This window comes from Lepisosteus oculatus, chromosome 3 (genome assembly GCF_040954835.1).
Source record: "Lepisosteus oculatus isolate fLepOcu1 chromosome 3, fLepOcu1.hap2, whole genome shotgun sequence".
Taxonomy (NCBI): Eukaryota; Metazoa; Chordata; class Actinopteri; order Semionotiformes; family Lepisosteidae; genus Lepisosteus; species Lepisosteus oculatus.
The window spans coordinates 49138776-49160436 of record NC_090698.1 but is presented as its reverse complement, the minus strand read 5'-3'; the positions used below and the strand labels follow the sequence as shown (position 1 = coordinate 49160436).

Below are 21661 nucleotides of genomic sequence, written 5' to 3'. Positions count from 1 at the left end.
ATAGAAATGATATAACAAGGACCTGACCATGTTTCTACATCCTCCCACTGGCAACAAGGACCTGAGCACTAGAAAACTCCTTGTATGCACAGTATCTCTACAGTACAATCAAGAAAATCAAGCATCCAGCGATGAGGAGGTTCCCAACCAAGTGTCAAATACTCTAAGCCTCAGAAAACCCAGACAGATTCTGTTTCTGCTGGGTGAGTGCAAGGAATATTCTTGTTTGCACTAGAGGTTAGAGAAGAAGAAAGGTAACTGCATCTGGACACTGCCAGCACCTACAGTACAAAAGAATACCATTAGTGCCGTGTTGTAGGTAGCTATGGATACATTTCATACGATAACATCTCCTAGTGAAAAATCTATAATCACATCTTTCAGTGATTAGAATTCTTGGAAGCCAAATGCCAGGAAAGTCCTTTGTCTGTCATATTAAAATCAATATTCCAACTAGAACCATCGGGTAAAGATTTATACAATGCCTATAGAAGAAAAACCTAAACAAGAAAAACCTGATGTTTCTGTTTTGGTCCTCAAGATTCCTCCTAGCAAATTGTACACTGGGTGTGTCAACAATGTTAAAACTCCAGGCAACGTCATAGGCACACATAGCAAAATGATACTTAAGAAACATAAACGAGCCTGGCAAGTCGTACTATGATTGCAAATTCTTGAACAAATGAAGACCATCTTCAGTTAAATATCTCCTGTAATGTGCATTTGTATATAAGCTTACCATGTAGAAATAAGAAAGGAGAATTAGCCGTAAGTAGTCTGTAATTATGGAAAATATGAAAATGGGAATGCCATATCCTTTGGGATTTCATGTATCTTTCTTCTAAATGCCAAGTTGTAATTAAGTACATAATTATAGACCCAATGACAGGAAACATTGTCTACATATAACAATGTACTGTAGTATAGACTGAAATGGAATTTTGAATGCCGCTAACAGAAATGTGGGTAGGCAGATTGATGGAAATCTTAACGGACCAAGCCAACAACACCAGTGAAAGTGGATGCCCTTAATGAGTTTAACTACAAATAGCAAACTTATTGTCTGCAAAAATCACCGCTGAATGATTGTCAGTTATTCGATTATACTTATATTTGTTCAGTTATATCATTGTATATCATCTATAATGATTTCAAACATAATATTTCTACTCAAGCTGATCAAAAGCTGTCTTTGTATACATTGAGAGAACAGCACAGGGGGAAATACTGTTATGTCTATATGTACACATGTAATGTGTTATCAGAAGCAGAATGTCTTTTAATGGAGCTTGTTGGATCATGGTGTAATAATTTGCTCATATGGAGTAAGACCATACATACAGCAAGTGGAATCTTGTCGTCAGACCATATCAGAGACACAGGACAATAGCTTGCACAAAGTGTGTTTTTTCTATGTCTTTTTAGTAATATGGTTATAATGACAGATTAATTTATATTTAAAAATTAGCCCTTCTTGGAGACAGTATAATTTCAAGCAAAATGGGGCACAAATATCAAAGGAAATTGAAGAATTTCCAAAATCATGCTATTATTTTTTCTGCCGTCAGTGCCAGATGATTTACCCTTTTAATGCCCTGCAACATCTCCCTTCATCCAGACACGAATATAAGCACCTCAAATCTCAAGTGCAGTCAACACTTCAGGAGAAAGACAAGGTAATTGGAGAGATTAGAGAAAACTCATACAATTTTCGCTATCATATTGAATGTCCGAACTATAGAATATGGAAGAAAAAAGGTGAAATTTGTAGCTTATCTGCACCACATCTGACAGTAATACCCCTGCGTCTAACAGTCACCTGGAATATATGGAAGTTTTCATTGCTGTGGAGTCCCAAAGCTACAGTAATAAATGACTGGGTTGACTGCCATTGAATTGCCAAGGTCTACATATAAAAAATCTTGCATGACATCTAAGCAGTCAGTTTAATCCTTTTCTAAAGAGATTAATTTTCAGTGCAGCACCCCTAGAATGCAGTATGCCTTGTTCAGCATGTTCTAGAACAGCCAATTTGGTTTCCAATTCAGTAATTTTACGGAGGAAAGATGTGTGCAGTTGTGAGGCAATCATAGTAGAATTATCCTTAAGGAAGCTTTTAACTCCATCACATTGAATGTGGGGGTCGGTGACTGAACTATGATTAAAATCAAGGAAACCCTCCAGTTTAGATTGAAACTGTCTGGAACTATTCATTTTGCTATAATGTGGTATTAAAAAGCCAAAGGGTGGGTATGTGAAGACTTTTCAATTAGTACAAATATACAGAAATTGGAAATATGGTGGTGCCTGTGTGGTATCACTGCAGCATTATTGTATATAGTGGAGAAGAAAGCTTAGTAGGTGATGATAAATTCAATAATTGTGTAAAATGTATGATTAGTAGACAACAAAAAAATAAATTAAAGGATCAGTGGTTGGACACACTCCATATATCTTCCACAGATCAGAAACAAATGATTCAGTATTTTAGATGTCGGGGATGACATTATTTTTCCCCTTTGGCTTGATCTGATCTGTTAGGTTTGGGTGATTCTTGGCTGCATATCTGCACCTATAATCACGTCAAGCAGATCAAACAAATCAGGGGATGAAAGAAGTTCAAACATTGAAGGGTGGTACACTGAAAAGAAAAGTGTTTTTTTTTACATAATTGGAATTGCAGTAATCAGAATAATTGCAGTAACTTAAATTTATAGTAAAATTATCAAATGTAAAGTGTTAGCAGTTGTTGGGCCATGATGTGACTGCATATTTTGCTTGTGCTTTGTGCTTTTTTTATTTTGTACCTTCCAGTGTTTTCCATTGTGAGTTAAGTGAATGAGCTTGACTTCTCCATGGTATCTGTTGTAAAAGCTACTAGCTTTTTATCCACAGGGGCAAGCTGTGCCTGAGGTATCCGGCTTGTTAGAGTTTCACATGATCCCTGCGCTCCAGTTTAAAGATTTCTCTTTCTTCAGTCTCAGGATGCTTGAGATGCAAATTGATTTGACATTGGGAGATTTTGTTGCTTTTATCAGGTTGATCTTTCCTAGACGTAAGTGGTTGTTATCGCATACTTAGAAGGATTTGTTAGCTCTGGAAACACACTCAAACGTAATGCTTAAAAGTGCCAAAACTTTGGAAAAATAACTCCAACAAAAAGTATGCTCTGACCACCTGAAAACTGCTGTTATTGCTGTTTTCAATAAACAAATATAATATCTCCTCTTGGTTTAATTAACCAGTTTAATTAAATAGTTAAGGAAATACTTTATTTTTTAATAAATATTAAATAGCATGCTGCACATATAATAATGCTAATAAAATATATGGATGCACAATAAAAATATTAAAAGGTTTTAGGTTTTATAGGAGTAGTTTCTTGGGCACATACATAATGTTATTACAATTTCAATAGAATATATATTTGTTGATTGTTTGAGAAGAAGTGTTCCTTGGTATAATATACTGAAGCTCAAATATTTGATATTTTAATTAGAATTCGCCAATGTTAGTTCATTACGAATCTGCATAATAGCTTTTCAAAACCACATTATTTTTAATTAACAAAAGAACAGCAACAGATAGTACCATGCCTCTCATGAATGCTGAATATCAACTGTTTGCTACCAGCATGATTGAAAATGGCCTATAAGTGGGAGATGTTGCCAGTGCATGTGATGTTTCTCTTCAACAAACAGAAAACTAGTCTGGAAAAGCCTGGAAAAAGCTCTCTGAAGGACAGGGCAAATCCATCGGTCTGTTTGTGTAATCGTTTTCAGACTACATTGACTAGAGCATGACAAATTCCAAGAAGAAATTACTGGTGGATCAGGAGAAAGACTAGCTTGCCATCTGCCAGAAAATGAAATATACAGGGGTTAACTAGTCAGCTGAGAGCTGACAACTGAGAAGAGTCGAGGAGTGTTTCATCTACAGTACATAGCCTTTTTACTCCACTTTGTATTGGCAATATCCTTGAAATAACTGTTTGTCTATTCTCGCAAGCCATTCTTTTCCAGCCGGGCACTGCAAGACCACATACTGTAGGTCTGGGATTACAATGGCACAACATCAAACGAACAACGTGGAGGTTTTGGAATGGCCAACAGATCTTGACCTGTATATTTTGTTCATAGTTTTATGCTTGATGTTTCACTTAAAATATTTAATTAAATCCATAAAAGCTTAGAGCTGTGCTTCTTTTGTGCATAATAAAAAGAACATATGTGTCAAATTAGCACACTGTAATGATTGTTTCGATTGAATATACATTCTATTCAATACTTAATGTAAGGCAAAAATGGATACAACCCCTTCTTGATTCCTGCTTTAGTGAGAAGCCTAACATTCTTGTGTGGTTTCAAAGCATTCAGGTGACAACTTTTCATGTTTGTTTGGTTAAAAGGTGTAGAAAAGCAGGGAAGAGGCCAATAAATGCTTACATTGCTATTAATACATTCTAGTGACATGAGTTGGCAGTTTTTTAACTTTTAATACACACATTATTATTTTCTATATCTATAAATATATTTTATCATTTACCACACACTGAACAACTTGATGTTTCAAGCTTTTAACTGCTTTGGATGTGCACAGTATGTCTTTTTTATTTTAATTACCTGTTATTCAGACAGAACTATTTGGCATAAAACAGACAACAAATTGGTATGAATTTGTTTTTAACATTAGCATATTCCAGGATGCCTTCATAAAAAGCTATGCATTCTCAATAGAAGTTACTAGAACTTAAATTATGTCTCTATAATTCATTGTTAATTCAGCTATTGTATTTATGTCAGCATGTTGATATGAATGAGACAGAAAAACCTCTACTATCAATACTCTTGAGCTCTCAGGCCAATTGAATTTGAATCATTTCTATTTAAGCTGCTTCACTTGTGACTAGGAAAAAATACTGTAAGTAGTGCGGCTAGAGTTCATGTGTTACAGAAATTAAACTTTGTATTTTGGGGTCAGCTTGGTTTGGTAATATTAAACAGAACTGAAAATGGGCATTACCAGCATTACATTTATATTGTTTAACCTCATGATATAATTTAGTACAGATATTCTCTTTGTTCTTTGTAAATTTGATGCCTGATTATATGAATTTATGAAACTCTTTTCCTTGAATTGAGAAAGGGCTTAAAATAGGGATATGCTGCTTGTGTCCTGCCCTAAGCTGATTGTCTCACTCTCAGTCTACCTTTCCTTCTGCTGCAAAAATTAATATAGGCCTCATTATTGTACCTTATCTCAGGAAGCTAGGGGTTATTTTGTGTCATATTGCCTGGACATTAAGTTTCTTCTACCCTCTGTGTTATCACAGCCTTACTATAAATCTTAGGATTAGAGTGTAAAGTTTGTTTCTATACAAGTTGAATATACACTATTTATCTCTGTGCCGTTAAGGGTTTGACATTGCAAAGAGTGCAAGATTAGTTGTAAGGGGAGACTTTTAGCATTATATTGCCATTGAGCCTAAAATAAATAATTGCAAGCATTAAGGCCCTGGGGTACTCTGCCCACTCTTAGTGTTTTTTATTCACGGTCTCATGTCCTGTCTAATCACATTTCCCTTTAATAATACATTTCTAAAGACCTAATCAACAGCCCCCCTCCTCTTCTTTTCTTCCATGGCTCTGCCAGCTTGTCCTTCAGTGTAATACTGATTTTTCTCACTGCTTCTGCTCAGGTCACCACATGAAAAAAGTACGAGATGCTAGTAGTTTACATCTGTTGCAAAAACATAAGATGACTTGGACTTGGTAGTTCCTTGTTCATCTCCAAGACATCACAAACAAAATTCTGTTTTTTCCTTTCCGGGCTTAGTTTGTTGTTGGTTTCCTTGTACGAAGAACCATAAGTCTAAATTCTAAAGCCTACACAATATGTATTAATGCTTTTAGAATAATGTATGCAATCACATCCCACCATCTTTTCTCCTGTGCTGTGATTTTTGTTTTCAGTTTTCAGTCAGTTTCCCCTTCTGCAAATGAGAAAATAAAAGGATGGACAGGGAGTGCAAATTTGCTCTTCTGTTATGTATTTTATGTACGATTTTTATAAATGTCCCCATTTAGGCTACAGTATACAGTATATCAGTTTTATCTGTGTAGGTCACACCTTTTGTACAAGATACGAAATGAAGTAAAAATGATACCATAACATTTTCATTGAGAAAAAAGAGATGCTCATTTGTGTATGTGATCTTGTGTACATCGTGTCTGCTGTTTTGTCAAAACCATGCACTTGCATTGGGTGCTGAATTCTTGGTAACTGTGTGGTAATTCAGTTCTCTTTGTGTGCTTTCAGGTTGAAGAGATTGTTGATGTTGGAGCTTTTGCAGCGGAGGATGTTCATGTCCCCAGTATTTATGTCAACAGGATTGTAAAGGGAAAAAATTACGAGAAGAGAATAGAAGTAAGTAGAATGATTCTCTCTTTAGTTCTGTTTTGGTGCAGTGGGAGAGGTTGCTGGGAGGGAAAATGATGGCCTGTACTGAGCGTGTGGAAGAGCAGGGGAACATGGCAAAGCAGTATTTACAATCTTAATCTCCTCAGATTTAAGGCTTCTGGTTGGTCTGGATGCTTTTAGGAAGTTTCTTGTGTTTTTTTCCACCCATCCATTTTTGTATCCGATTCTTCCAGATCAGGGTTATGGAAGAGCTGGAATCTATTCATGCAAGCCCTTGTGCTTCAAATGCTTGATATTTTCCAATCTTTTATTTAATGAATTTTAATGTAATTCCAGAGTTGAAATCTGTGGTATGAACCTGCTGCAGAGTGTAAGTGTAAGGACTGTAAGAGAGGCACAAGTGAATAGCCAAGTCAATGTCTTGTGCATTGATTACTGTTATGATGAGTGAAAAGACTGGAAGGGTTTTACTTCTCATCACAAAATCATTTTGTTCCTAAAAAAAATCTTTATAAATATTCTGTTCCATTAGATCATCTGTTTGATCACTTCACTTATTGGCCACAAAGGTGTTCAAAGTACTGTAGCTGTCTAATGAAATCAGTTAAATGCATTGTTTCACACACACAAACTCAAGCTTCTTATTAAATTAAATTAAATTAACTTTTCCTGCAGAAAAACTTAATTTCTGTGAGAAAAGGCTGGATCACTGAGATGAAACTGTGACTAATCAAGTGATGGGACGAAGTTCACAGAACAGTCTCCTTTTTCCTTTTTGAAGAAGGGGTATAATGAATTATTTTAATCATTCTCTCATTTAAATGTAGGGTCTCATACAGTAAATATTGTACACAAACAAAGCAAAGCACTGTCTCAGAAGTATAGGATGCTATTCAGAAAGTATGTTTATGCTATTGAAATTGACCCCATGATGCTTTTTTTATCTCACCGCTCACACTGTTAGTGATGTGAAAACATTAATAAAAAAAGTTTTGACATGCATCTTCTTCACTTTAAAGCAGATACAGTAGCAGTTACTAAGGAACTGCATGTGTTTCTTTCAGCAAGAAGACATCATGTCAGCATTTAGATATACTCTACATTTCTTCATAGACCTGTACCACTGTGGAAAACACAACTATATTTCCTAGCACTATGTACAGTATTTGTATTAATAATACAAAACCAGCCTGTACCAACAAACTACACCTAACCGACTGTTTTGTGAGTTTTTGTTGACTGTAGAAGACAATGTAATATTCACATTTTTTGTTCATTCAGTCCATTCTAAATCAGGATGTAACTTCCACAACCTGTGTTATTACAAAGACATTGATAGTTCTGTTCAGCATTCGCATGGAATTTGCTGTAATTTGAATACGCAGACAGTACATTTGCAAATAATAAAATACATCGAATTTTTAATTTTTTTAAAAAAGAAACATCTTTTACATGGCATTTTATCTTAGAGATATATATAGTGTAGCAAAAACTGAGAACTTGACCTAAAAATTAAAACTTGCCCTTTTTTACCGAGCTGTATAACCCACTTAAATTTGCTAGCTTAGACTACAGTGCTAATTCAAGGATGATTAAGAAATGGGAGGAGCTGGATTCCTGTTTTAGAACCACATTTGACCTGCAAGTATCTTTATTTTTGCCTTTCCACACATCCTTGAGTGCCTCATTAAATGGTACCATGTTGCAAGTTTTAGAGAGGAACAGGCCACCTGGCTCGATATGACTTGAATGTGCAATCATCTTAGAAGGACGCACCTGTTCCTGAATTCTTTGTTTTAATCATGGGTTCAGTCTTGTGTTTAATTGTTTGTTTTTTTTGTCTCTGTGCAGAAACGGACAGTTCGGAAGGAACAAGCAGAAACTCCCAAACCAAAAAAGGAGTCTGACCTTGTGAGGGAAAGGATTATTCGCAGGGCAGCACTGGAGTTTGAAGATGGCATGTATGGTATCCTTCAAAGGGATGAGACTTTTGTAATAGACATACAAGTAAAGCTCCCTTTATGTAAATAGTGTGCTGCAGTTTAGTGATTCAAGGCAGTTTTCATTAAATGATCATCTTTATTCTAAAAATACTCAAGATGCTTGATGTATGGTGAAATGTCTTAATTCTCAGCCAGTTTGAACTGATTCTACAATCGCTTCAATATTGAAAATCAGCTTGGAGAGGATGAAGAGCCTCCTATCATCCATAGAATTTCTTAAGGTCAAAGTAGAAAGGCTTAGAGGACACATTAAATTAGGAGTGAAAGAACACTTGTCTTAACATAATATGTTTTTTTTTATTTATGTACCAAAACACATACACATTGCTGTACTTAACTAGTATGTTCAGCTAATCTGGGAATTGGCATTCCTATGCTGGCCAGTAATTTCATCAAACCTGAGATAACAGTCCACTTGCAGAGTGAGAATGGCATTCTGGGATTGGTAAGTTTGTTTCTTGCAGACGTTGGAAATGGTTGTTTCTTGTTTGACACAGTATCTCGGATTATTACAGGAGAGAACATTTTCTTGTTGCACTGGGGATTTCTGTAAAATTTGGACAGGAGGGAGAAAGTATCAAATAAGATAAACAGTTTGATGGATTAGACATAATGGAATTCATGTGGTTTAGATTATGATATTTGGGATTTAAACTGCTGCAATGCATAGTTGAAAAGATAAAAAATGCAAGAAAAACTGAACATTTAGACAACAAAGCAGTAAATAAAACAGCTCCACAGAGACTTTTGAAAGGATCCAATAAAACGTTGATTAAAGAAGAGACATTTGCTTTTACAATCCTGATTCCTATTTTTTTCTTAAAAGCAAATAATAGTCACATGTATAGTAAATTAATCAAATTCTGTGTTTCACCATTCTGTGTTGAGCCGCTCTGCTCTTGGCATTTGCTGTTTTACTTTACTAAAGTCTAAAATGACTTCACAAAGGATCAGCTACACACTATTGCGAAAAGTATGAAATATATATATGAAAAGTAAATATTTACTACATGGCATTTAATAGATACAGGTGTCAGCAAATAGGTTCTGTTTTATGTTGGTTTAGCAGAACATCTGTTGTAGCTCGGAATAATATTTAGAGCTCTTGTTTGGTTTGTTTTGTCTTCACAGGGTCCCTACCCAACTGAATCAGAGGTAGACGCGGATTTGATCAACGCTGGTAAGTTTTTTCGAGAAAAGAAAACGAACAGAATTGTAAAATAACCCACGTATTTTGTGTATCAAGGTGCTGATATAATAAAATATATGGATATGTTCTCTTTATTAAAAATTTAAGAAAAGGAAAGAACTCAAGAAATATTTCTAATTGTAATTAAATTCTTCAGATAGGAAACTTAAAGAGCTCACAAGCTATTGAAAGAATACATGGAACTCTTGGATACTTTTCAGAAGCCTAACTGACCTGTATAACAGGTCTGTTGAACACTTTGACTAATCCATCACAGTCTGACCTACTGTATGTGAACTACTGTATGGTTTCGGACTTTGACCCAGTCATGTTAGGTTTGGGATCATAGTGTTAGAAATGTCAGCAGTACAAATTTGTCATGAGCTGTGGTCATGTAGGCAAATTAAGATGTTCTGCTTTCTTTTATGTCTTTACGCTGTAGTAGCCCTTGCCATACTGGTGCTGGTGGTGCTGGTAGGGCTAAGATGGATGTCTCAAATCAATAGTTTGACGGTTTAAAAATGATTTTAAAACATTCACTGGATAAAATGAGATGTCTTTATACTATCAGTGATTTCCTGTTTCAAAATGCAGATTGAACACTGCAGTAAACAACTTTGATGAATGGAGGCACAAATACTAGGAAGAGGGCCTAGAGCCCTGTACTCCTGATGGAAAATGCTGCAGATTCCTTATCTCTGAGCAATATAAGATTAGGCAGCATTTGCTTATCTTAACAGCCAGTGTCTGGGCAGCTGCCTCCAGGCAACCATAATAGACCTCTGCCTTTACTATGTCAGCTCCAGGTATCCTTCTTTAACAATATAGCTATTTCTGTGGCATGAGATTGGTTCTGTGCCACAAGTGAGGAAGTGTACCCCTTCCTCTGCAGGTAAAGAAACTGTCACTGTGCTTTCGGGAGCCTCCTACTTCTCCAGTGATGAATCATTTGCCATGATTAGAGGGTAAGTAGTCATCGCTGTTACTCATTTGTGGAGAGACCTGCAGTCATGGATCCCACATTTCCTTCATACTGTATGTAACTGCCTGGATGGGAGCAGTAGTTCCATTTTCTTTAGTTTGTTGTTGTTGTTCCGAATGGCTATAAACCTTTGTGCTAATATCAGAAATGGTGATGAAATTATATCACTACTTTTATACAACAGGGCCTTTCACTATCTGAAATAAATACTTCAACTATACTGGAATCATCATACAAAAATTCTTTGTCCATTTATTTCTAAGCGAAATATTATAAATAAGATAAATATTTAAAAATATCTTTTACAGGGATGTTTTTTTGTTTGTGAATAATTTTACTGCTCAGTGTAGAAATCTTATTACGTTGTGGATTTATTTGTAACACATCTCCTATAGAATTGATCATGATGACATTTCACTTTAATTATTATTTATCTTTTGAAATAATGCTATTGTAATTGTTGGACAAATAATCTACTTCATACAGGTTTGTTAAACCTGTTAGATATCTCTTGTATGAACGGGAATGTTCAGGAAAAGTCCACATTTCGTTAGGGTAATTATAAATCATCAGTCTCCAGTGCAAAGTTTTTCAGGGGATTCAATACTGCAGGTTTTCTCTGTTCTGTAAAACTGGTTAAATGCACCCACTTCATGACTGAATTAACCTTTTCTTCACAAGTTCTTATAATTTCAAGTGGCTTTGAAATCCTGTCATTTAGGGCGTCTTTTAATTCATTTTGCTGATGTAAAGTAAGGTGGCTTGTTGCTTTGATAGGAAAAGACCTAAAGCAAAAAAAATCAATCTGGCTTTAAACAAACTGGCAGTGTGTGTATTCTCATGATGAACTTGAAAGCTTTTTTCTTTTAAGTTTAGAAATGTGCAATCATTTGTTAAATTAAAAGTGATATTTTCCTAATTCAGCAGTATTCCAAACATTGCAGTGATAGCTGAATAAATTACCAGTCATGTTCATCTGTAATGTGTCGAAGTTATTGTAGTTAATCCCAGAACTAAAAAAAGAGTCTGGTGTTGTGGGAGTTATTTATGTGATCAGATCTAATTGATTTAATATGGAAGATAATGTAATTTATGTTTTGAAGATCATTCATCCTGATAATGCCTTGTTTTTATTACCTGTCAAGACAATAATGACCTCTTTAATGGCTGTGGTAGCTTGAGAGATTACCAGATCACCATGGGGCTGAAATTGTCCTTACAGTGACTCAGTTCTTTGTGTCTTTGTGGTGTGACTGCTCAAGACTATGACACTGCTGTGTATTATCAGCAGGGAGGAAGGCTGGATAGTCTTTGCATTTTCACCATAGGATAAATGTATGTATTACTTTTAATAACTAATTCTCTTTGTGAAGCTTCTTAATTGTTAAAAAGCCATTTCATATACTTTAAATCTTTGTTTGCAGATGTGTATGAGGAAAAGCTGGCTTTTGATGCTTCATTGTTAAAATCATTATAGGTACTTAAATCACAGCTCCTATTGTTTCATATAGTATGTGCCAAAATACTAGGAGAGTATAAGCACCTTCAGTTCTATGTTTTCATGTTTATCATATTAGTATTAAGGAACACCTTGAAGATTAACCTCCATCAGAAAAAACTGTACCTGTATAAATGGTATAGGTATACTGAATTTCAGAAAGAGCCATTTCATGATTTCCAGGAAAGTGGTACAGAGAGCATAATGACTACAGTGCAAAAACATGGGATGTGGTCATTAGTTTGATGTAGTGTTAATGTTTCACAGTCTAACCAAATAATTCTAGTAATACCAACAGCAATAGTAATTGTAATAACTGTAGTGAATGCAATGCTGAGCTGCACCACTGTACAAGCTATTCAGCTGTGGAGCTTTTTTAAGGTTGGTAGGGTGGAGACTCCCAGTCTAGCAGAAATGTGAAGACAAGGGAAGACAAAAAACGTTGGATAAGGGGGAGGTGGAGATGAGGAAAGGGGTTGAAGAGATGGAAATCTGGGTGACAGATTCCTGGGAATGTGTGGAAGGCAGTAATCTGTAAATGAATAGAGAGATTAAAACAGAGGTTAGTTGATTGTTGAGAGCTAAGAGAGTATGTGAAGCAGACATAAGGATACATTTGGCTTCTGATGTCTTTCTGGTAATGGAATCCCTTAGATGTCCTGTGAAAAATAAATAAATGGAAGAATCAGTGTAAATATGGTCAGGAGTTGTCAAGTGTTCCCTGAAAGGGTTGAACAGTTGTCTTCCCATTTTGCCTGTGAAAATGGGAGGGCATTATCTGCAAGAGACACAATAAGTAAGATTTGCGGACAAGCAAGGTACAGTACAATCCAGGTGATGTTGAAACGGCCAGAGTGACCATGTACTGACCATGTGCCGGATATGTACAGTACTTGTAGATGTTGCAGCAACTTCTATTAATTAACTAACAAAATAAATTCCTTGCCGTACAGAAACATTTTGCACAATTTTGAATTAAGTACAAGATCGTGAGCTTTGTGAAAGTACTGAATGGTCGTCATGTTGTCACAAACTGCTGGTCCCTCCATGGGCGAGAGCTAGAGCTTGCATTAACTGTCATGTAAAAACAGCCTTTCCTACTCACTGGCATCTGGAAGCAAAGTTGTTTGGTCGCTGTTGAGTATTTGACTTTGCAGAACATTGTAGTCCCACACAAAACAGCATCATATACGCAGAAAGTCAAACTGTTTCCTTTTCCAAAGTATATTCAGCAAGCTCAGAGATAATAAACATGGGCACTGATATTGGTCCCATCGAGAAGTTTCTTGTCAAGATTCAGTGCTAGGTGCAAGTGAATAAGTACAGTTTGTGCAGCAGACATTTCACCATAGAAATGTTCCAATGTGATCTTCATGCAGAGTTAACATATAAGTAGTAGTCGTGGGCAAAACTGCTTCAAAGTTGATATGTTGAATTCAGTTCAATTGTACTTATTCAAAGCAGTCTAAATAAAGTATCTAAAAACATTGCCTTGTATGTGTCCATTTCATAACATTATATACTGTATAAATTAATACAGTAGCAAGATTTGCTTGGTCTAAAGCATGTGCTTTATTGCAACAGAAATAGATTGGTTTTCAAATATTGTCAATTTAGGATAGGACATGTACTAAAATTTTCTCTGCTTTGGAGTTTATACAGTATGATTATGTCAATTCGTAACTTGAAATACAGTGCCTTGCGAAAGTATTCGGCCCCCTTGAACTTTTCAACCTTTTGCCACATTTCAGGCTTCAAACATAAAGATATAAATTTTTTATTTTATGTGAAGAATCACCAACAAGTGGGACACAATTGTGAAGTGGAACGAAATCTATGGGATTTTTGAAACTTTTTTAACTAATAAAAAAATGAAAAGTGGGGCGTGCAAAATTATTCGGCCCCCTTGCGTTAATACTTTGTAGAGCCACCTTTTGCTGCGATTACAGCTGCAAGTCGCTTGGGGTATGTCTCTATCAGTTTTGCACATCGAGAGACTGAAATTCTTGCCCATTCTTCCTTGCAAAACAGCTCGAGCTCAGTGAGGTTGGATGGAGAGCGTTTGTGAACAGCAGTTTTCAGCTCTTTCCACAGATTCTCGATTGGATTCAGGTCTGGACTTTGACTTGGCCATTCAAACACCTGGATACGTTTATTTGTGAACCATTCCTTTGTAGATTTTGCTGTATGTTTGGGATCATTGTCTTGTTGGAAGATAAATCTCCGTCCCAGTTTCAGGTCTTTTGCAGACTCCAACAGGTTTTCATCCAGAATGGTCCTGTATTTGGCTGCATCCATCTTCCCCTCAATTTTAACCATCTTCCCTGTCCCTGCTGAAGAAAAGCAGGCCCAAACCATGATGCTGCCACCACCATGTTTGACAGTGGGGATGGTGTGTTGAGGGTGATGAGCTGTGTTGCTTTTACGCCAAACATATCGTTTTGCATTGTGGCCAAAAAGTTCGATTTTGGTTTCATCTGACCAGAGCACCTTCTTCCACATGTTTGGGGTGTCTCCCAGGTGGCTTGTGGCAAACTTTAGACGAGACTTTTTATGGATATCTTTGAGAAATGGCTTTCTTCTTGCCACTCTTCCATAAAGGCCAGATTTGTGCAGTGTAAGACTGATTGTTGTCCTATGGACAGACTCTCCCACCTCAGCTGTAGTTCTCTGCAGTTCATCCAGAGTGATCATGGGCCTCTTGGCTGCATCTCTGATCAGTCTTCTCCTTGTCTGAGCTGAAAGTTTAGAGGGACGGCCAGGTCTTGGTAGATTTGCAGTGGTCTGATACTCCTTCCATTTCAAGATGATCGCTTGCACAGTGCTCCTTGGGATGTTTGAAGCTTGGGAAATCTTTTTGTATCCAAATCCGGCTTTAAACTTCTCCACAACAGTATTACGGACCTGCCTGGTGTGTTCCTTGGTCTTCATGATGCTCTCTGCGCTTTCAACAGAACCTTGAGACTATCACAGAGCAGGTGCATTTATACAGAGACTTGATTACACACAGGTGGATTCTATTTATCACCATCAGTCATTTAGGACAACATTGGATCATTCAGAGATCCTCGCTGAACTTCTGGAGTGAGTTTGCTGCACTGAAAGTAAAGGGGCCGAATAATTTTGCACGCCCCACTTTTCATTTTTTTATTAGTTAAAAAAGTTTCAAAAATCCAATAGATTTCGTTCCACTTCACAATTGTGTCCCACTTGTTGGTGATTCTTCACATAAAATAAAAAATTTATATCTTTATGTTTGAAGCCTGAAATGTGGCAAAAGGTTGAAAAGTTCAAGGGGGCCGAATACTTTCGCAAGGCACTGTATATTTCCATTTCAGATACTAAGCCAAAACTTGTGCTCAAACCAGGTGACATTCCTACTGTTTTTGCCCATAAAAAGCAGCCCTTGAAAAAAAAAAGTAGTCAAAGGGTGATATCAGTGCTTGTTAGAAAAATCATCTATCTTCATGATTTAAGTTATCTTTTTTTGTCATAATTATGTTTAAGATCGAAGATATGTGTTAAATATGATTTTACGACTTAGAGCAACATTCCTATTGGATTAAAAGAGATGCATTCACAAGCCATGTTGTTTACAGTGTAATAGGGCCGGTTCATGTCACCAGACGTTTTGTTGCCTCATTCTAAATCGCAGACAATAACAGCAATATGGCGCTACGCCTACCTGAAAATTTAATCTATTTTGTGACGTAAATTGGAGGTTTTACAAGTTTACAGTACTTTGTGAACTTCATCATTTCATTGAGGTTTGAAAGGCACTCATCAATGAAGATTATTTTTAAATTTAAAATATAACAGTGCAATTTCCCTTTAGGGCAACCTCTTGTGGACAAAAAAGTTGTGTAGATTATACGGTCAGCAGTATGGGTATACACAAACTGTCCAGCTTAAAAGTCAGTCTGATAAATTCAACAAGATTTGAACCTGTACTTTAAACCTTGTTTGTGGTTGTTGGGTTTGTTAACTTACATTTGTGTGTTGTATTGTGTAATGTGCTTTGTATGTACTATAAAGTGGTATGTAATGATTACTTTTTATGTGCTATATAAAATAAAGTTTTCTTTAATTATAAAGATTTAATTATAAAGATTTCTAATACGACACAGTGTGGGAGTTTCCAGTTCTTCCTCCTATTTGCTGCAGTGTAAAAACTATGTACTGTACAGTACTTTCTGTTAGGAGAGCAGAAAAAGGGACCAGATACATGGTCATGCCCTTAGTTTAAAACAACAAGGTGGAACAAAAGCACTCAAACTAAATATTCCTCTTCATATTCTTTGATTTACTGTTATGATGATCTCATGGCCGTAACACTTGAAATCCATATTATTTTATTTAATTTTTGTTATTTTTCAAGTACTGTAGTTTTAAGTGCTTGACTTTAGCTTCAATGAAGGGAAACAATGCAGAAAACATAATTATGTAAGCAATAGAAATAATAATAAATGGATTATTATTTATCATAGTCAAAAACAGTTTAGTCTAATGCAGGGTTGTGAGGAGTTGCAGTCTGAACCGGTAGACAATGGGCTTCAGTTAGGATACATTATGGCCAGGCTTGATTATTATTGGGTAAGATCATGAGTTGTTAAATTCAAGCTGTAGTCCTAATTCAACATTCCTGTGGCCTCCTAGGCATTCATTTGGTGCAGTTTGAACTCTTATGTGCTCAGAGTTGCTAATAGAATTTTGGAAAAAGTGATAGTCTTTGAATGTGTTAAAGAGAGAAATCAGTGATCAATGTGGGCTTGCAGCTGAGATTTAGGACTTGTCACTGAGGAGTAAATTTGAGAGACATATAGGTTTTAGTAAGAGAATGTTACAAATTCAATTACAGAATGATTAAGTTCTGCATTTATCTTCACTGCTAAATATTTAAGTTCCCTCTCATATGAATTTTAGTGAACGATCTTGATAAGTTATTGCCCCAGTCTCTTATTACTTGATAAATCCTTGTCAGTGGAACAGATGCTCATTTTAAGATTAGCTTCATTTTTTGTCCAGTGTGGTAACAACTGCAGAAATCACTATAGCCTTTATAGGGTATATAGACACCTGTTTTCCTACTTCTTGAAGTGAGATAGCTTGTGGAGGTGGTAAGGTAAAGTGTTAAGCAAACACCTATTTGTTGGCTTTTATGTATGTGTTTGCTTTCTCACTTGTTATTTTTTATCTTGGGTTCTTGAGTGATTCAGCAACTCAGCAAGTGACTCAGCAAGTAAAACACTTCTTTGGAGTACAGGTTGTGAGATCTATACAGTTGCAGATCTGAGCCTGGGGCATGTTGCCTACAGAATGTGACCAAGAATCTCTAAGAGGTGGCACACAATCGCCAGAGCAATAGGTAGGGATTAATTGACCGGGTTCACTTGTCTCTTAGTTTAATAGCATCCTCTGTGACTTGAAATTGGTTTGCAGTGGCAGAGAGAGGCATCACTCCTCCAATCAGGGCTAACCCTCCTGTCAGGGTGTGTGGAACTTGCAATGTGTCTGACGAATCTACCTTGCAAGCGGGCAAGTATGTCAACAGATCATACCCAGTTCTCTCTCAAACGATTGCTGGTGTTGTTTGCCTTTGTGTCAAGTTCTAAAAAAACACATTTGTTGATTCCAAATGAAGTGGGTGTATGTTTAAAAAATGTACATAAAAACATAATATTTCACTGGATATCACTGCTTATTTATATACTAACCAGATCTTGTGGAATCAATATTCAATATTTTCTTTCATGTAACAGGGGCCACATCAACCTGACCATGCTGGGAGCAATGCAAGTTTCTAGGTATGGGGATCTGGCAAACTGGATGATACCTGTAAGTCTGAATTTCTTTTTTTCCCCTCTCACAGCATTGGAACACTAAAGATACCTTAATGTGCCAGTATAAAACTCCAGTATTTTATTTTCTTGCCATGTAGAATGACAGATTAATTAAGTACTTCTTAGAAATAAATAGGCATTAACGTTATGTGTGTTTAAGAGTTCAATTTGTTAAGTTTCCTTTTACATTGAAAAAATAATTTCACCTGCCGTTTTCACCTAGTGACCATTCTTAAACAATTGGACCACTCACTTGATTCTTGTTATCTAACCACTCTTAGATTTTAGTTATCTAAGTTTTTGTTAAGAAGAGTTACATTTCAGTTTGAATATGTACAAAATTAACATGCTGTATAATCATCTCAAAAGTTAATAAGAATTTAGTAGAAAAAGCAGGGATTTTGGAAATTTAACAAGTACTTTAAAAATTCTTTAAGACGGTTGAGATGTATATGTAGCTGCAGTTGGTCTCAGTCCACCACTATTAATACTAATCTTTTGCTTGCATTTTTCAAAGTAATAAACCTGGTAAAAGCAACAGTTAATGTGAATTAACATTAGAATGACTGAATTAACTGACATACTGCATTTTGTCAAAAATTACAATGTGCAATGTTTTTTTCTTGATCACAATCGATTTACAGGGACAATAATGTTTAAGACCAGAAACTCTCAGCAGTTGAATAAGGTATAAGGTATTCTTAAGGATTATTTTGATGCATACAGAAGCAAGGTGGCAAGAATTGATTGCTGCATCAGATGGGCTTTTGAAGGTTATTCTTTTTCTGACAGTTTTTTATGCAGTCTAGATATTATCATACCTTTGGAATACTACAAAATTATTTCAATGGTAAAGGATGCAGAGGTATGGATAACAATCTGAAGGGTTATTTGCAAATATATAGTTTGTTTGCTGTCAGAAAAAAAAAAAACTATTTTTCATTTACAAATAGAAAAACAGCAAAACAAAAACTTGCATCCAACCTTTTTCTTCTTCAACCAGTACAGTTCTGTTGCATTGCTAAAAAAATTTTTTACAACTATGAATGGAATTTGAAGAACTCTAAATTGCCTAGACATGCAACAAATGTGTATTTTTATTTACTGTGCCATAATGCACAGCTTAAAGATATAACCACACTTTAAATCACTGTTGTCCATTACGACAATGCCTTTCCAGCCTTTCTTTCATCTTTCTCTTCTTTTGAATGCTTCAATTAATAGCTTCTGTATAATCTTTCAACTGTAACTGCATTGAGTAAAATCTAATAAAGCTGTCAAGTCTGGCAGTATAATTACAATAATTCCCTAATTGCTGATTGTATGCCAGCATCTCTAGGAAACTGTGACTTTATAGGTACAGTACATTGGTTCTCCATTACAGAACATTTTAGTCATTTTACCAGTTTTAAGTGACAGAGACAAATAAATCACATTTCTTGAAACAGGATGATAAAAGGATGCCACATTTCAGTTTTAGTGTATAAAAAAAATAATTGTAACCTCGGTTTTCCAAGCTATCGTTTCACGTAAATCCATTTTTGAGCCAGAGTACACTGCACAGAGTTCTCATAATCACAACAATTTAAGTTTGCATCATGTTTCTGTGCAGAAAAATTAAAAAGACATTTTAATTTTGCTGTATATAGTATGTTTCATATTGGATAGTCAATTTCCTTGTGTTATCAATTTAAACAAGTGGCCTGTACTCTGAAATGATATACACACAACTATGACCAAACACTAAATACAATATTGTGCAGACACAATACATGTGATGTCATGACCTTTAATCGCTATGTGGCAACTGATGCTAATCATACAGAATATACTGTATATATAATCATAAAGAAGGTTGATACAGTATGTATGCCACAGATGAAAAAGTACTGTCTGAAAAATGGGACTATTCCTCCTGATTTTGTGGAAGTTGATTTTAATATGTATAAAGCTCATCCCCATGAACCTTAAGTATGAGAGACACTTCTTAATTGCAAAATACATAAGCATTTCTCTCTCAGGAAGTTTGACACCTATCTAATTATACCCTAGTTGTCTTTGTAATTGAAATAATTGCACTTAGTGTAGACCCTCATCTATGGTGTTCCACAGGTCTTGTCTGTTCCCCGTCACCCATTAGTTAGACTAGTTGTTCCCATAGTTACATTAAGATGTCTTGTCTCTTCTTTGTTTGACATTTTTCTCTTATCTACAATTAGTAGATAGGGAGCTGGGCAAACTGAGAGGCAGTCCAGAAAGAGGTTCAGTCTGTGACAATACTTTCTCTTCTTCTAAAACAATTATCATTTAGTTGCATAAGTCAGAAACAATCAAATACAGCAAATATTGTTTATTTAAGTAATTAATAAGTGAGAGCTCACCTGGAATGAAAACCAGAGTCACAAAGCTTTGGAAGTTCTTGTCTAGGCCTTGACCTTGAACAGTCTGCTTTTGCAGATACTTTTCTTTATCTTCAAGTCTTTGTTGAACCTGTTGACCTCCTTGACTTGCCTGTAAGTGATCTTGCTTTATTTCTAAGGCTTTTGGACGTTATCACAGATACATTGATTATTGTGTTTTGCATGTCACTGTTTATTGTTTTTTCTCATTGAATGCAGTTAGCTTCTGGACACCAAATTATTCATGGCTGAAGGACTCAAGGTGTCAATTTGAAATAACCATTACACCTAATCCCCGGGTTATATAAGGGTTTCGTTCCAGAAGTCTTTACATACTGTACTGTTACCCAAATTTTCCAGTAGTCCTCCCTAATTTTCCCTATTTGTGTGGCAACTGAGAAAAGAGTGACAGAAGAGCAACATTACAGACTTACCAGGGTGTCCTTTAAAGTTAACAGGTACTGTATGTGAGCTTTAGTGTAGGGACATAGAGAGCAAGAGAGAGAACACAGCAGCATCTAGCAGTCCATGAGTTAGGAACCTTTCTGCTTTACATAGGCGGAACACAATTAAAAATTAAAAATATAAAATATCTGTTTTGCTTTAAAATTATAAATAAATATTTATTATTAGAATATTAGAATATTTAAACTCCAAATATAGAATGCACTTAATTTAAATGCACTAAATTAAACATTGGAGACAGAGAATTACCTTTTTGCAAATGTACAGCATAAACACGGTACTGTAGATTTAGTTTCCTTACACTGTGCTGTTCAGTAAACACGAAATAAAGTAAACAAAATTAAGTAAATAAAGTAGCATTTTAGTAAAAACTAAAAAAAAAAAAAAAACATTTGGGTGCTTCTCTGACATGTTGCAAGATATAATACCCACATTTTTCATTGGAAAAGCCTGAGTTAATAATCTACATACTGTAGGTTGCCGTATGTCCTTCAAAAAAATTGAGACTGAAGCTTGAAAAGTAGCCCTGGTGATGAGTGCATTACCATTCTGTGATATTCATCCGTGGAAGGAACGTACTACACTAGCTGCTGTTTATGTGCTAAATCTAAATGTTTAATAATACGAAAATTGCATTAAGGGACTAGTGTAGGTTTATATGTAAATCAAGTCTTAAATAACACTTTATTATACAGCATTCTGCCTTTCAGAGGTAAGGGGCAGTTGTTTAGACTATATTTGATGCATTATATTCAGCTGTATTTAAAATGTTAAAAATATAATGGTAAATGGTATAATATACAAAACAAAATGCTTCAATTAGTAAAACTGATTAAAATAAAGAATGGGGTTTTGTTGGAGCCTA

At 35.7% G+C, this 21661-nt stretch overlaps 1 protein-coding gene across 1 annotated transcript in view; it reads left to right on the top strand.

The window, feature by feature from the left end:
- oxct1a (3-oxoacid CoA transferase 1a) overlaps positions 1 to 21661 on the top strand; it is an 82145-nt gene that overhangs the window by 38114 nt on the left and 22370 nt on the right. The window contains exons 8-13 of the mRNA XM_006626823.3: positions 6319 to 6426; positions 8272 to 8386; positions 8774 to 8868; positions 9555 to 9603; positions 10505 to 10577; positions 17852 to 17927. Coding sequence (XP_006626886.1) covers positions 6319 to 6426; positions 8272 to 8386; positions 8774 to 8868; positions 9555 to 9603; positions 10505 to 10577; positions 17852 to 17927 — 516 coding nt within the window. The remainder of the gene's footprint in view (positions 1 to 6318; positions 6427 to 8271; positions 8387 to 8773; positions 8869 to 9554; positions 9604 to 10504; positions 10578 to 17851; positions 17928 to 21661) is intronic.